At 46.3% G+C, this 16,142-nt stretch overlaps 1 protein-coding gene across 1 annotated transcript in view; it reads left to right on the forward strand.

The window, feature by feature from the left end:
• JPH3 (junctophilin 3) overlaps nt 1-14,897 on the forward strand; it is an 86,241-nt gene extending 71,344 nt beyond the window's left edge. The window contains exons 4-5 of the mRNA XM_081202602.1: nt 2,903-3,810; nt 13,261-14,897. Of these exons, the coding sequence (XP_081058728.1) occupies nt 2,903-3,810; nt 13,261-13,341 (989 nt within the window). The 3' untranslated portion in view covers nt 13,342-14,897. The remainder of the gene's footprint in view (nt 1-2,902; nt 3,811-13,260) is intronic.
• Nucleotides 14,898-16,142: the final 1,245 nt, after the last annotated feature.

Raw genomic sequence — 16,142 nt, forward strand, 5'->3', positions numbered from 1 at the left:
TACAGGCCGAGGGAGCCATCGTTTGTCAGCTTCTGCAGACAGTTTTTCTGGGTCATGTGGGCAGCATGACTAAGCCTCTTCTGGCGAAACCAGAGCAGCACACAGAAATGGTGTTTACCTTCCCGCCGGAGTGATACCTATTTATCTACTTGCACTGCATACTTTCAAACTGCTAGGTTGGCAGGAGCAGGGACCGAGTAACTGGATGTGGAGAAGCCACCTCAGATTTTAATACACAAGAGTTTGGCTTGGCTGTGTGTGTCTTTCTGTGTAGGGCAAAGGACAGGAGGGATGGGAGAAGAGCTATAAGTCTAAGATGCAGTCATTAAACAGCACATTAATTAATATGTGTTCATGTCAAGGCACCCAGTTCCAGTGCTCTGCACCCTCATTAGAAGTCTTTTGCTAACATTTTATTTTTTTTAAAAAAAGAGATTTAAATTGGAGGTTACTCATCGCCCTTATATTAGGGTATTGAGAATTTGACAAGTGATGATTCACTTTGCTAGCTTCTTGTCCTTTTTCAGAGCTCATTCCCACTTCCCCCACCCCCTCTCAGTAGCAGTGACTTAGGAAGGCTACCCTGCCAGTCCTGTAAATTATCTGACCCATGGGGAAATCTCAGCTGACGGCTTCTGTTTCTCCTGCTTCTGCTTAGGGAACGGCCATAACTCAGTATAGTAGAGCATTGCTTTGCATTCAAAAGATCCCTGGTTCAATCTCCAGACATCTCCAGGCAGAAAATACTGCCTGAAACCCTGGAGAGCTGCTGCCAGTCTGTGTTGACAATATAGAGCTAGATAGACCAGTGATCTGATTCATGTTCATAGGTTCCTCCGGTGGGCAGAAAATCAGGGTTCCCCGCACTCCCTTTGCAAAAATGGCCTGCAGTCTTCCCCCCTCCCAAAAGTGAGTTCGTGGAGGGTCCACCATTTAATCATCTCATTAACAAAAATAATCAAAATCTGATGGCTGGCCTGTTCTGAGCCAGAGGGCTCAGACCTGGGGGGATAACTGTTCTGTAGTTTATTTATCCATGTCCTGCTTTAGCACATGTCTGTTCAAAGTGCTTCCTTGCGCTCTGTACAGGCACGCTTGCAATGATGAGGGGCTGTGGTGGGTGTTTCCATGGCTGCTCCTGTCCAACAGTGCCTCAAAGAACATCGAGTTTCTCGGTTTTTAAAAGAAGTCTCAGTACCACAAATGCACACTGCAAATATGGTATGAATACTTATGGAATTCAATTCCACAAGATGTGATAATGGCTGACACTGAGCCCTGGCTTTTTCACCCATGGCCCTGAGAAGATGTTTATGTCGTCTTCCTCCATTTATTCCACAAGTCAGCTAGCAAATCCGGCAAGGGGAACAAGCCTGTCTTTGGAGGATAGGCCGTTCTGACATCAACATCCCCCCGGGGTTATCGCTTCCACACAGAACTACAATCTGGGTATCAGAGATCTGAGCGCTTTAGCAGGCCTCTCTGAGCCCCAGAGGCCTCCTGCGACCCCGAGCTGTTTGCTATCTACCTCTCCAGTTGCCAGGGGACTTCTTCTCTTTAAACATAATCTCTCAAAAAGACTTTTTATCTAATACATTTTTTATCAGCTTCCAGACTAGGCTGCAGAATTCTGTTTGCAATGGAGTTTGTTTCTGATGCACTTAGGAGGGATTTTAATACACATCCCACTATTGCATGCATTTACAAAAAATGCAAACACGCCAAGCGGAGAGGATCTTGCTCAGGAAGAAATTGAGTAGATAAAAACTGGAGCCCTTCTTGCATTATCTGCCCCAAGCCCTTAGGCTGCAAACTTCAGCAAATCAATAACAAAATGGAAAGGAGCTACGTACGGTTATACCTGCACATATCCAATTGATATTAGTGGGGCTTATCTGAACACAAGATTAGAGGGAGAGAGAGGGAAATGAGGACTTCACTGGAAATGCTGGTGTTGGTGTTTCAAAATATGAGGAACTGTATTGCCTTTGTGTCAGTGAAGCCGTTGATTCTCACCAGGGAGTGATGCTGCACTGGAGTGATCTCACAGAATGTCCACAAACATTCCAAATGGTCAGGGAGCGAAGCTGTTAGAATGTTTGCTGACAGACGGAAAAACTGAAGAAGTGGGTTGAATTTTCCATGTGGATCTGCGCTAACAAGCCAGCTCTTTGGCAACAGGGTGCTAATATTGTTGACTACAGTAACTGCTTGCCTGCAGAACCTGCAGGAAAGGATAATAACCGCCATGGTAGCACTTGCACAAAATTCAGGTCTTGTTTGGTGTTGCTGAGGCTTGATTCATGTGTAAATCTCCCTGCAATCCTCGGATGAAGGGCGGCATATAAATTTAATACATAAATAAAATGTGCAGGTGGTCATATGGGTGGCCAAAGCAATCGATGTTACTTCCATTACTAGCAGTGTGCAATTAGTGTGGCCATGCAGTTGGACTGGATGGGTCTGAGCAAGACCCAAGAGAGGTGGCAAAGTCGGTGTGAAAGGCAAAGTATGAACTCTTGTGCAGTGTGAGGTATTTTCCAGCAATTCCTTTCTGGGAATTTTGGGCCATATGTTTCTCCCTTAAATAACAGAGTGTGTGCCTAAGGCCCTTAGAGAGCTGAGAAAGCCAGAGTGGCGTAGCGGTTAGAGTGCCAGACAAATGCCTCGGAGACCTGAGTTCAAATCCCTACTTCACCATGAAGCTCACTGGGTGATCTGGGTCAATTCCTGTCTCTTAGTGTAACTTACTTTGCAGGGGTTTGTGAGGATAAAATGGGGAGAGGGGGGGCTATGTATGCCACCTTGAGCTCCTTGGAGGAAACCTGGGATATAAATGTAATAACAAAACAAATAAGCAATGGCTGACTCTTGTGTGCACCTTTTCTCCGTCTCCTTCCAGGACTTGAGTGTCAGAGGCCAAAGAGGCAGAATTCAAGCGACGACATTGAGGTCCTTTCGACAGGGACGCCGCTCCAGCAAGAAAGCCCAGAGCTCTACAGGAAAGGAACGACGCCTTCGGACCTCACCCCCGACGACAGCCCCCTGCAGAGCTTTCCCGCCAGCCCCTCCTCCACCCCACCTCTGGGTCCCTCCTGTAGAAACAAGAGCACCCACTTCTCCAGGCAGGTGTGCATGGACGAAGAGAGGGGCGGGGAGATCCAAATGTTGCTGGAGGGACGTGGCAGGGACTATATGAGACCCAACAGCTGGGGCGAAGACAAGGAGGGCAGGGCACACGGCGTGAGGGGCGGGGCCTTGCGCAGTGGCCAGCCGGGCTCCTCCGAAGACTACCGGGGCCGAAGCGGCGGGCACAAGCACGTGGCCTCCAACCACAAACAGCGGGAGAGGTGGACAGACCCCCCGGCCACGGTTTCATGGACTCACCACCGACCCCACCACCACGGCTCAGGGAGCAACAAGCTCCTGGAGCTGGATGAGGAGAAGCTGAGCAACTACGAGATGGAGATGAAGCCTCTCATGAGGATGGATTCTTATATGCAAGAAATACACTCCCAAAAAAGACATTATAGCAAAATGGGCCCCAGCAGGAGCCTCGCGGAGGACCACCACGGGGAAGACCGGGGCTTTGGAGTCCAAAGACTGAGGTCTAAGTCCCAAAACAAGGAGAACTTCAGGCCAGGGTCTTCTGCCGAGCCAACAGTGCAGAAACTAGAAAGTCTGAGGTTTGGGGACAAAGGGGAACCCCGGCTATTGAGGTGGGACTTAACCTGCTCCCCGCCACAGAAATCCTTACCTGTTGCACTAGAATCGGAGGAGGAGAATGGGGATGAGCTCAAATCCGGTGCGGTAAGTGGAATGTTTAAATAGATATGTATATTGTGTAAGTGTGATCTCTTCAGTTGTTAGGTGTAACAAGCAGAGGCTCACAAAAATTTGAGGACAGATTTGTTTCCACACGTGTGCAGAGTACTCAGCCATTTACGCACCCAGTGTGTGTGTGTGCACGCGCGCGCGCACACACACACACACACATTATCTGCACTTAATTTTTTAAAAAAAAAACAAAAAACCTGGAGACCAGGACTGCATTTTTGAGGCTAGTACAACAAATGGATGCTTCTGTCTTGTGCCAGGATAATTGTGACACACTGAATCAAAATTTCCCACTCAACTTTCCACCCACTGAGGTTGCTTCCAGATGGGTGGCTCCTAGGGCTACTTCGTCGCCACCCTTCTGTTAATAAGCTACGAGCAAATTGCAACTGACTTCCCACACTATGGGGAGTATGGCGCTTCCTCTGTGTGAACATCTTGTTATGTTCTGTCTGCTGTAGTGAGGTGTGATACGGCTGATATGGGTGGTGCTGGTTGCAGCTCAGCACACATTCCTTCTATCCTTTGGGGTGGGAGCCGCTTTATTATCCTGCTTTTAGTTTAATCAATCTTTTAAAAGATAAAAACACTGTTCTGCCTTTAAGGAAAAAAAGGATAGAGAGGTCCAGCACTATAGCACCGCAATGCTATGAAGCTGTAGCATTATGGTGTAACACACACACACACACACACACACACACACACACACACACACCCTCTAAAGTTGCTAAAGTGATAAACAAGTTTTAGCAGTAATTAAAAGATAAGTAAAACCAAAAATAGGCCATCACCACAAATATTATAACAAATGTGTACTGGGCTGATGCAGTCACTTTGCTTACACACCACTGCCTATGTCAGAACCCCACCAAAAAAATGGGACACTAGCCCTAAGGGTATCTGCACCTATGGAGGCTCACGATACTCTTTCATTTTTTTCTGAAAAGAAATCAAACTTTCTGCAGTCTACAGCCACATTTAAAGCACATTTAAAACACCCCCAAAATCCTGGACACTGTGGTTTGCTATGGCTGCTGGGAGTGATAGTTCTATGAAGGGTCAACTACAGTATCCAGGGGAGAGTGGGGAATGTGTTTTTAATGCATGATGTGTGCGCAGTCTGAGAAACTATGGTGGAATGCCAGCATAAATACAGAATGTCAATTACTGGACGATGGTGTTATGTGGATTACCTTGTAAAATGAAGCTTGTCAACAAAGCTCAGCAACCCCACACTGAATATCTGGTGTGGAAGACACCGCAGGCAGCTTGCAGCATAGATGTGCTGTTGTTCTGCAGTATCTAACAGTACTCTAAAGTAGGCTGTCTTTCAAAACAAACAGAACTCTTGATTAGATTACAGTGGTACCTTGGGTTACAGACACTTCAGGTTACAGACGCTTCAGGTTACAGACTCTGCTAACCCGAAAATAGTACCTTGGGTTAAGAACTTTGCTTCAGGATGAGAACAGAAATCGCACGGCGGCAGCGGAAGGCCCCATTAGCTAAAGCGGTACCTCAGGTTAAGAACAGTTTCAGGTTAAGAATCGACCTCCAGAACGAATTAAGTTCTTAACCCGAGGTACCACTGTAATCTCTTTCTGTGTGTGCATGTGTTTTAAAAAGGAGGGTGCTGTTACCACAAAGGAACACATGTCTATTTTTGACCCATCCAGAATAACTCCAAGCAGATCTGAGGTCAGGTATGTGGGGCAGTGTGTTCTAAATATAACCCCCTGCCAGACAGCCCCATCATAAGCTGAATTCTGTCTCGTCACCAGTTTCCTTTGTGTACTGGGTTACTCCTCCCTGACATGCATCCTGGAGTGGCAAATAGGCCTGATCTGCAGTCTCATTTGCACTTCAATTCTGCAAGTGGTGCGAGAAGTTCTAGGAGTGGCATGGCAGGGTTGAGTTTCCTTGGGATGAGAGAACACTGGTGACTTCAGGCATACTCACAATGTTTGCTGTATTTGCAAATATGTGTGTACAAGCAAATCCTAAGTGCAGTTGAAAAGGCCGGTTCTACTAAGCACAATTTGGGCAGCCCTCCAAACTGAAATCCCAGTTTCATCTAACTCCAGCTGGAAAAACTCAGCTCTCTTTCGCATCCCAAACCAGCCAAATTACCCAATTTCTCTCTCTCTCTCTCTCTCTCTCTCTCTCTCTCTCTCTCTCTCTCTCTCTCTCTCTCTCTTGCACACGCGCGCGCGCGCACACACACATACCTTTGTCTGTTAGCTGGAGGAATAGCACCTTCCCCACATCCTGGGGTAGGTGCAGGCAACGGGGCTTGTATTATTTCCAGGTCATCATGCATGATGACGGAGCATGCATACGCCCTCCCTACCCCATTATGCCCCATTACGTGCCCTACCCATGTTACGCCCCATTCTGCCTCCTTTTCCTGCCACTTCTGGGTCACTGCAATGCACATGGTTGCGGTTGTGGTCTCGTGTCAATTGGACGCATGTAAATTGGTTGTTGCCTGTTTACCATTCAGAAATACATAGAGGTTCCCCCTCAGTGATCAGGAGACAATCTCCTAACCTTTAGCTCCCATGGATGTGGCCTTAATTGAGCCTTCTGGCCTATTAAAAAGCACTTTGCCTAACAATGGAATGGTCAGCCAGCATCCTTAAGAATGGATGGTGCTTCTTGTATCTACTTCATAAGGACATCAGGAGAGCCTGCTGGATCAGGCCAAGCCATCCTGTTTTTCTGTCCAGCGTCCTGTTTTCACAGTGGGTTTCCCACTGGCATTTGGTTGGCCACTGCTCCCTCCCATGGTCTCCAGCAACTGGTGTTTAGAACCATTGCTGCCTCCAGCTGTGGAGGCAGAGCATAATCATCGTGACTAGTAGCCGCTGATACCCTTCTCCTCCATGAATTTGTCCAATCCTCTTTTAAATCCATCTCAGTTGGTAGCCACTGCTGCCTCCTACAAGAGGCCCCGGGGGTGCAAAACCTCTCAGAGAAAGACAGGGAGAGCTGGCGATTGCCAAGAGTGCAAGGGATGTGATGGTGACAATACATCTCCTTGCCAGGAGTGCAAGTGAGCCTAAGTATGCCTCTGGGAGTGAGTTCTGTAGTTTATGCGCTGTGAGGCAGCGGGGTATGAAGTGAAGAAACTTTGTGTGTGGCCAGTGGTTGTGGCTTGAGAGGCAGATGCTGGCACAGAGAGCCACCTGAGCCGTGTGATGTCTGTATTTTATATGTTCCTAGAATAGCTTGGAAAGCAGCCAGAGGGAGGGAAGGGCTTGTGCTACTCAGGGAATGACCTTGTTCAGGACCATGATGGGACCTGAGCTCTTCTTCCTTTTCGGTCCAAAGTTCTTCCTATCACTTACAACAGGTGAGGGATGACAGTCTGCTTCTGGAATAAGGAGTGGGGAGGGGGAAGATAAACTGATGCGCCCAGACTCTTGTCAGTGAACAAACTGAAGACCAGACACAACACTGATTTCCATCTAATCATTGCCAGGCAGCCTCCTCTTTTATAAAACTACATATATAAAACTGCCTGCAGCAGCTGAAATAATGTTACTCCTTAGCAGTGTCCTTGTCAAAACTCTTTTGATCTGAGAAGGCTTTTGATATAGTTGAAGCATTTGCCCTCATTTACCTTGTGCCTGTCACCACCAACAATTAGCTTTACATTTCCCCAAGTAAATTTTTAATAAACTCAAAACTCTTGAGCATTTCTGAAGGCAACTGAACAGGGTTATTCTGTGCAAATGAAGCTGGCCTTGGAAATTCTGGGAATAATATGAACATTCCTCTCCTCAGATCCCAAGTCTGGGTGGGAGATAATTTGGCTCACTCAAGGAGTGGGAAGCAGTTTCCATTCCCTCCCAGTTTCTAGGGTTTTGTTTTTGCTTGCTTGCTTTTACATTTAGATACTATAAATCTGTATCTTGCTGAGGCCGTTCACAGATTGGCCTTCTAAGTACAATACTGCTTCAAAAACTCACTACCAATAAAAACACTAAAAGCCCAGTTGCAAAGTCAAGAACATTGATAGTCCTAATAAAAAAATTCCTTCCTGTAGCACCTTAAAGACCAACTAAGTTAGTTCTTGGTATAAGCTTTCGTGTGCATGCACACTTCTTCAGATACACTGAAACAGAAGTTGCCAGATCCTTCTATATATAGAGAAGGTGGGGAGGGGTATTACTCAGAAGGGTGGTGGGAATCGGAGATTGGCAGATAGCTGAGATGAGCCTGATGAGCCTGTTGACGACTCTTAACGACTGTAATAGGTCTTACAGGAAAAGGCAAGGGGTGGGAAGGTGAGAAATGGTTTAGTCATGTATAATGAGATAAGAATCCAATGTCTCTGTTCAGACCAGGTCTCTCCATTGTTTTAAGTTTGGTAATGAGTTGCAATTCAGCAGCTTCTCTTTCCAGTCTATTTCTGAAATTCCTTTGTAGTAAAACAGCTACTTTGAGATCTTGTATAGAATGTCCTGGGAGATTGAAGTGTTCTCCTACTGGTTTCTCTGTTTTGTGATTCTTGATGTCAGATTTATGTCCGTTTATTCTTTGGCGTAAGGTTTGGCCTGTTTGTCCAATATAGAGAGCTGAAGGACACTGTTGGCATTTGATGGCATACACAATGTTAGACGATGAGCAATTAAATAGTCAGATCAACAGAGCCAGACTGATACCCAGAGAGAACTTGCTGCAAGACAGACCCAAAAAAGAAAATAACAGAACACCACTAGTCATCACATACAGCTCCCAAGTTAAAACAGTTCAACGCATCATCAGAGATCTACAACCTCTCCTGGACAATGACAGTTCTCTTTCTCAAGCTCTGGGAGGAAGACCTTTCATTGCCTACAGACAGCCACCCAATCTTAAACAACTCCTAACCCACAATAATACTACAACCAGACTTAACACGGACACTGGCACCAGAGCCTGCAATAAACCCAGATGCCAACTTTGCTGCCACATACACCCGGACAACACCATTACTGGCCCCAACAACATCACACATACCATCTCGGGACTATTTAATTGCTCATCGTCTAACATTGTGTATGCCATCAAATGCCAACAGTGTCCTTCAGCTCTCTATATTGGACAAACAGGCCAAACCTTACGCCAAAGAATAAACGGACATAAATCTGACATCAAGAATCACAAAACAGAGAAACCAGTAGGAGAACACTTCAATCTCCCAGGACATTCTATACAAGATCTCAAAGTAGCTGTTTTACTACAAAGGAATTTCAGAAATAGACTGGAAAGAGAAGCTGCTGAATTGCAACTCATTACCAAACTTAAAACAATGGAGAGACCTGGTCTGAACAGAGACATTGGATTCTTATCTCATTATACATGACTAAACCATTTCTCACCTTCCCACCCCTTGCCTTTTCCTGTAAGACCTATTACAGTCGTTAAGAGTCGTCAACAGGCTCATCAGGCTCATCTCAGCTATCTGCCAATCTCCGATTCCCACCACCCTTCTGAGTAATACCCCTCCCCACCTTCTCTATATATAGAAGGATCTGGCAACTTCTGTTTCAGTGTATCTGAAGAAGTGTGCATGCACACGAAAGCTTATACCAAGAACTAACTTAGTTGGTCTTTAAGGTGCTACAGGAAGGAATTTTTTTATTTTGACTATGGCAGACTATGGCAGACCAACACGGCTACCCATCTGTAATTGATAGTCCTGTTAATGTTAAGCACATTGTTAATGTTAAGCACATTGGTTGACCACTGCATGTCATACCAGAACAGAGGGCCTAACCTATCTGCACTACAAAAATACCAGTTTTACACCATGAATGCCTTCCCTCATAGAAGCCAGAGTACTGTAGGTTCATTGAACTTTAGTTCCCAGGATCCTCTGGGTTGAAAGAATGTTAAACTGGCTTAGTCTGTAGTGCAGATTCACTAAAAAAAAAGTGGTGGGCCTTGTCACAAGGCTCCTTTTCTGGGATAACTCACCTTTGGTGCTAGTACTGGCTGTGTAAATCTGTAATTTTTAGTAATAAGAATTATGTTATGTTCTATAGCATGGTGCCGTTTTGAGAAATGTGTCAGGCTTACACCAAGGAACATCAGCTCTGTATGACTGCCTTTTCAAAACATAAGCTAGAAATGTTTGAAAGGAAGAGTAGGGATGGATGGAGAGGAAGTGTCAACACAGCATCTCCCAATGGGATTTTCTTTTCCTGCACAGTTTTCAGTTTATTTTGTCCTGGTTTGACTTTCTCAGCCCTCCCCCATTATTCTTAAGTATGGACACTGTTGTTGGGAGGTGGGGTGTTTTACAAAGGGGAAGGTACCCAAAATATCAAATATGACAACTTGTCCTTTGACATTATTGCCTTTCCATTCTGCTGACAAGCTGTGAGTTTTAAAAAGTTGTCCGCAGAGTGAAATATCAAAAGTGGCATTTGAAAATGCTCAAAAGCCAAACAAGTCAACTCTGGGTTCTGAACGTGTTTTTGCTGCCATTCAGGTGAGCTGTACGAAATGTCACTTGTGGGTGGAAGGGGCCTCTTGCCAGCCTGGGGGCAGGAGAGGGCTTTCCCTGGGATGTGGCACTTCCCTCCCCCTGCGGCACAGGGAGGGCAGGTGCAGGGGTTGGGGGTGCGGTGCCAAGAGCCGCCCAATGAGAAACCCAGACATAAAAGTTCAACTGCTGGGCTTACTGGCAGAGCTCAAGAAAAAAGCCTCAGGGGCGGAGGGAGCGAAGGCAGAGGCAATCGCAAAGCTTTTTATCAGATTAGTTATGAATATTAGGCAGCCTTCCAGACCCCGGCCAAAGCCGCTGCCTGGTGCCTTTCCAAGGGCTGAGCCATTTCCTTTTGGAGCAGTGGCTGCATTTTTCCTGGGGGAGCTAGGAGAGGCAGAGGAGCAGCTAGCGGGAACGAGAACAACAGGCTGCCATCAGCTGAAACAAGGGGCTCATCCGCTTGTGCCTCCTCACTAGGCACTACTGCCTATTCAGAGTAACACCACTGTTTTGGTGCTAGGGTTTGCTGTGTAAATCTTTATTTCATATACAGAGGGCCACATCCCCTTTTGAGGACCAGGGCCAGAGGGGCGAGAAAGTGGAGCAATTTGTGCAACTCATGCTTTATATTTTTATTCCTTTATTAAATTTGTTAGTTGCTTTATCTTGTCAAAGGCAACCCAAAGGAACTTACAACCTGTAAAGCAAGCTGCATTCCAGGCATGCAAAACAAACAAACAAACAAACACATTAGAGGTTTCCAAACATGCATGCAGGCTCCTCCATCCAAGCAAGCAAGAGGCATTATCCCCATTCAAGGCTATATTCCAGCCTGATAAAAGCACTGAAGGAGGGTGCAGAGCAGCACAGAGAAGGGTGTCACCTGGGAAGAGTCCTGAGGGCCAGATAGAGAGTCCTGAGGGCCAGCATTTGACCACTAGGCTTGAAACTCCCCACCCATCACACCCTCTTATAACAACCCAGTCATATTGCTGAAGACTCCAATCTTCCCCTACAACCCTTCCCTTGGTAATAGCCTTCCTACCCTGCCCTGTTTCAGAAAGCAAGACAGTGTTTGCCTCATAATCTGATGGCAGCTATTCAAGATAAGCTTCCCTGAAGCAGAAGTGTGTGCATGCAAGTGCGTTTACATACAATGCAGTTTATAGAGACAAGACACCTCCAACCTTCCGTTCCCACCCTCAGGTGGAGATTTTCTAGAAATCCTGGAGAGGAAGTTCAACCATGAAGCATGACTGGCCCTAGCTAAATTTCATAGGCAGCATTTTAACAAGTCATTGCCCAAAGGCAAAAATCAGCACCATGGAGAGAGACCAGGAAACAAGGTCTGTTCCAGCTAAACAGAGAGAGTTGGCATACATTTGTTTACTGCAAAGCTGTGATGGTTTGATCCACATCTCATTCAAGGCTCCCCTTTTAGAATTCACTCACTTTTGGTAACTGTCCTGGATTTCAAGACACTAGGATTAGATTAAATTCAAGTGCTTCTGATTTACTGGCTTGCACTAGAGTGGCCTTGAAAGGGATTTGTTTAGAAACCTTCCAAAAGCAAGTACCTGTCTGCTAGGTATATGGGAGGCAGTTGGGAGGGGTGTGAAGAGGAAGAGGTGGGTCATGTGGAACCTCTCCCTTTGATTGGCTAGCTTTCTTTCACCTTGTTGCTATGCAACAGCAAAGGCCTTTTCTATCCATTGAAGAGAGAGCCCTTTCCTTTGCCTGTGACAGGACTGGTTGTCTCTCTCTTCCTTGCCAAGAGACACAATGAATCCTCTTGGTGCTGGAGGAGCAGATTATCTCCCCACTCCTGTCACCAAAGAGTTTTTTAAATACCTCTGCATAGCAAGGCAAAGACTTTTTAATGTCTTCTGTATCCTTAGATGCACAAGCACCCAACTGCACCCAGAATAGGTGTCCTTTGTGTTTGCTATTGAAAACAAACAAGACATTATAAATAATCCTGCAATTTTAGAAGTTGTCAGATCTTGGTCCATGGACTGCTTCCATCTGGTCCACAATTGAAGCCAGTTAAACCCAGCAATTAAAGTTTCACTTGGTGAGTCCATCTCTAGGCCTGGGATAGGGCACTTGTGGCCTCAGGTACTGCTGGACTCCATCTCCCATCATTCCTGGCCATTAGCCATGTTGGATGCTGAGAGTGGAGTCCAACTACTCGTGGAAGGCCTCAGGTTTTCCATTACTCCAGAGGCCCCAAAACCCTTGCTCATGAGGTTGTTCCACATGGAAATGGTGGCATTTAAGTGCCCCGGATGTCACACACACAAGGTCCCTATCTATGCAGCGCTTTGTGGCACATGGGCTAATGAGCATTTACAAATGGCTCCCTCCACATGGAGGGGTACCATGGACAGGAATTGGAAGACACTGAAACCTGCATTTTAGCCTATACTACACCACAGGGTTGGTGTGGGGCAAAAATGCTCTTGAGAATGAGGAGGAAGAAAACCTCCATCTGGAAAATGTGTGTCTCCTCCTCCCCTTGAAGCAAGAGGGGGAACTCTGGTAGGCGACAGTCTGAGAGGTTTACGAGAAGGCGGCAGTACAGGCTGAACTCAGCGCAGACTGGCTCCAGTCTCACAACAGTCTGAAAAGACAAGGGTTTGATGGAATATTAAGATCGGATCAGTGCCAACTTCAGTCTGTGTTGTTGACAGCCATGCGACAGGTTCAGCTTCTGGCAGTCCAGCTGAAGGTCAGGAGAAGCAGGTGAAAAGGAAAGGCTGCCACAGTGTGTGGACAGGTTAACCTTTGGAGCCACCCACTGTCGTGAAGCAAAGTTTGTGTTGCCAGTTCCTACACATCAGACCAGTCGGCTTCCCTTGCCCCAGTCCCCAAACAGATCATTCAAGTGTTGCTCTTTGGTGCCGTTAAATAATTCCTTTCTTCTTTTTCTTTTCCCACAGGGCTCAGCTCCAATCCTGGTAGTCATGGTGATCTTGTTAAACATTGGAGTCGCCATTTTGTTTATTAACTTTTTCATCTAACTCGAGACTGTCTTGTTTGCAAAAATTAACAGATTAATAATAATAAAAAGGTGTACGAATGGGGGATGATGAAGCGAATGACAAAAACAAAAAACCATGGGAAAGATGGCATCTTTTTGAACTGTCCTGCGACAACTTCCAAGTCTTTTCACAGATGAACAACAAGATTGAGTATCACTCACAGTTTGCCTTTTTTTCCTGGGTAATGTTTTTTGGATTTTAGCCAAAATTCTTTGCTTGTATAACACGTATGCTGTGTGGCATGGCAGAATGGTACCAGCACTCCACTCCTCCCCAGCGCTAGGCAGGATGGGGGCTCCTCAGTGTAATTACTCAGCAAATCTTCATGGATGGTGGGAAAGGCGTTCATATCAGCTGCAGGACTCTGGGAGGGAGGGGTCCTCTCGCTGCTGGATCATAGGGGAAATCCAGAGCTGTGTCCTGGGATAGCCGCGTTGTGTGAAATGGCTGGCCCAGGTCAGCGTGGTTATCAAATTATGTGCTCGTCACTCAATAAAAGTCTAAACTCCGGGATCTGCACGTATTGGGAAGTTGAGAGGAAACACCTAAGTAGTTTTTGCCACTTAGCAAAAAGTTATTAACCAATCTTTTTTCCACTTTGTTCAGAAAAGGGAAATCTGAACTGAATGATGCTTGCTTAAGACAGGAACAAATTCCATCCTAATAAAAGTATTTAATATGTTAAAAAGGCAATGGGTCTTAAGCTCTAGAGGCCCCTAAATTCCAAAATGCTCCTCTGAGGATCCCACCCAAAATCATTATTAAGAACTTAAGAAGTCACAATACCAAATTTATAAAAGTTGCACATAGACACATGTAACTGAAAAGATGTCTTGGCTCAGGTAAAATCCTGTACCTATAATTTAGGAAAATTACCAGTCTCACCCAGTGCTTCAGAAACTTCTCAGTCACAAACGTCGTTTCTGGCATGGGTTAAAACTTGACCCAGAAAGATTTTTAAGATGACCAAAGTTCTCCTAGGGTTTTGTTTTTTTTTGCCCAGCTATCCGCTGGAACACCAGTCTTCATTGGGTCCAGCCTGCTAGAGGCCACTCTCCTGCTGTGCTGGAATGCAGTGGTGTTAAAGGAGAAACTCTCTTGCTTTCCGTCTTCCATCATGAATCACAGCCGCACCTGGCTGTTGGCCTCAACTGTTCCCACAAGGTGCGCTTGTCAGGAGGTTTGCTTGAGGACCCTTCCCTGGCAGGTGTGCAGATGTGGCCGAGGGAGAGCAGCTCCTCCCTGCTGCTGGCGAGGAATGGGGTGTGCTGGGGGGTTCCTGTTCCATCTTGCCATGGGCCATTTCCAGATGTCATGCTTGGCCTCTGAGCATGTAATATTTTTGCACTTTGTCCGCAGGATGTATATTCCGGCTTCCGACATATCCCTGTACAAAAAACAAAAAAAAAAAAAAACATCATTGACAACAGCAGCCTCCGAGTACGTAAATGCTCTTTTTATATTTTGTTTGTTTGTTTTTTCCTCCTCTATGTATCACTTAATTTTGGTATGGTTCAAAACATCTTTGTAAGATGCCTGCCTTGTTCTTCTTTCTTCACTTCCTTGTTTGGTTTGGTTTCTTTTTTTCATTCTACTTCCCCTGGTAACTCACTGAAAATATGCATTGTTCATTAAAGATGCAGTACCCCTGATCAGGCCACCATCATCCCAAAGAGAGCCTGGTGTTGGCTCAGCCCTGCCTCATATGGAGGAAAACAGCCCCTGGCTGGTGGGGAGGGAAGGCAACCTGGGAAACATCCCTTTCTTCCTGCCAATCAACCTGGACCCGCTGATCCGTTTGACCAGGTTTCACACGTGATGACTTGACTGCCCCTCTCGTCCACTTTGTAGTGATTGGGACCCGTTTCTACACTTGGTGTCCTTTAGCTTGAATGCAGGTTTAAGGTGAACCCTGCTTATTTCTGTACCTGGTGCAAAACCTACAAGCTACATGGCGCCATTTCCCTTCTATGTGAGGAGATGTACGGAAGCCATAAGTACCTGCACAGAAGCCTGCCTACCTGGGAGAGGGTAGGGTGGACATGACAATGCCCCACATGCCAGTGGGGCACCTTTTCTCCGGGGTTCCACCTTCTGCTTCCAGCTGCAGGGCAGAAGACAACCTAGGACCACTCCTTGGGCCCCCACTGTGGCTCGAAGGGCAGGGTTGGCAACTTAGGGGGTGAAGGGGCAGGTGATTGAGGGACACATTTGGCTGGGGACAGCGCTCCAGTCATCTGGATCCCTCAGCTTCCCATTTCTTCCATTTTAGCAGTCCCTCTGCAACCTTTTGAGCAGGCCTCTTTCCTACACTGTTGGATTGCTACATTTTTAACTGGAAACAAAGCTGAAAGGTTAGAGCTTCCCCTGCCCACCCAACACAATTCACCTCCTCCATGTCCATTAGCCATTACTGGCCAACTTTTGAAGCTGGATGATACAAGTGGAGGGGACAGCAGCTCCTCTGTTGCTTCTTCAGACGGTTTCACTTACTCTGCTCCCCAAAAATAAAAATAAAAGTTTATGTGCCTATGGTTTCACTCCCACCCTTTTAATCTGAACCACATAAGGGTTGGACGCAGGCAGCCATTTGTGCTTTGGCATTCAAGAAAGAAAAGGAACTAAGCTTTAGAGAACCTTTTCTGTGTTTTAAGAGCCCCAGCCTGACCCTTTTGGCTCTCTTTCTCCAGGAGAGCTAAAGCACAAGCCTAGCTTCCGTAAAGGCTTATCCAAACTTCCAATTGTCCCACTGCTTTCTCCCAGGGAAACCCGTTCTTTAG

Source organism: Podarcis bocagei (genome assembly GCF_964188305.1).
Source record: "Podarcis bocagei genome assembly, chromosome: 7".
In the NCBI taxonomy this organism is placed as follows: domain Eukaryota; kingdom Metazoa; phylum Chordata; class Lepidosauria; order Squamata; family Lacertidae; genus Podarcis; species Podarcis bocagei.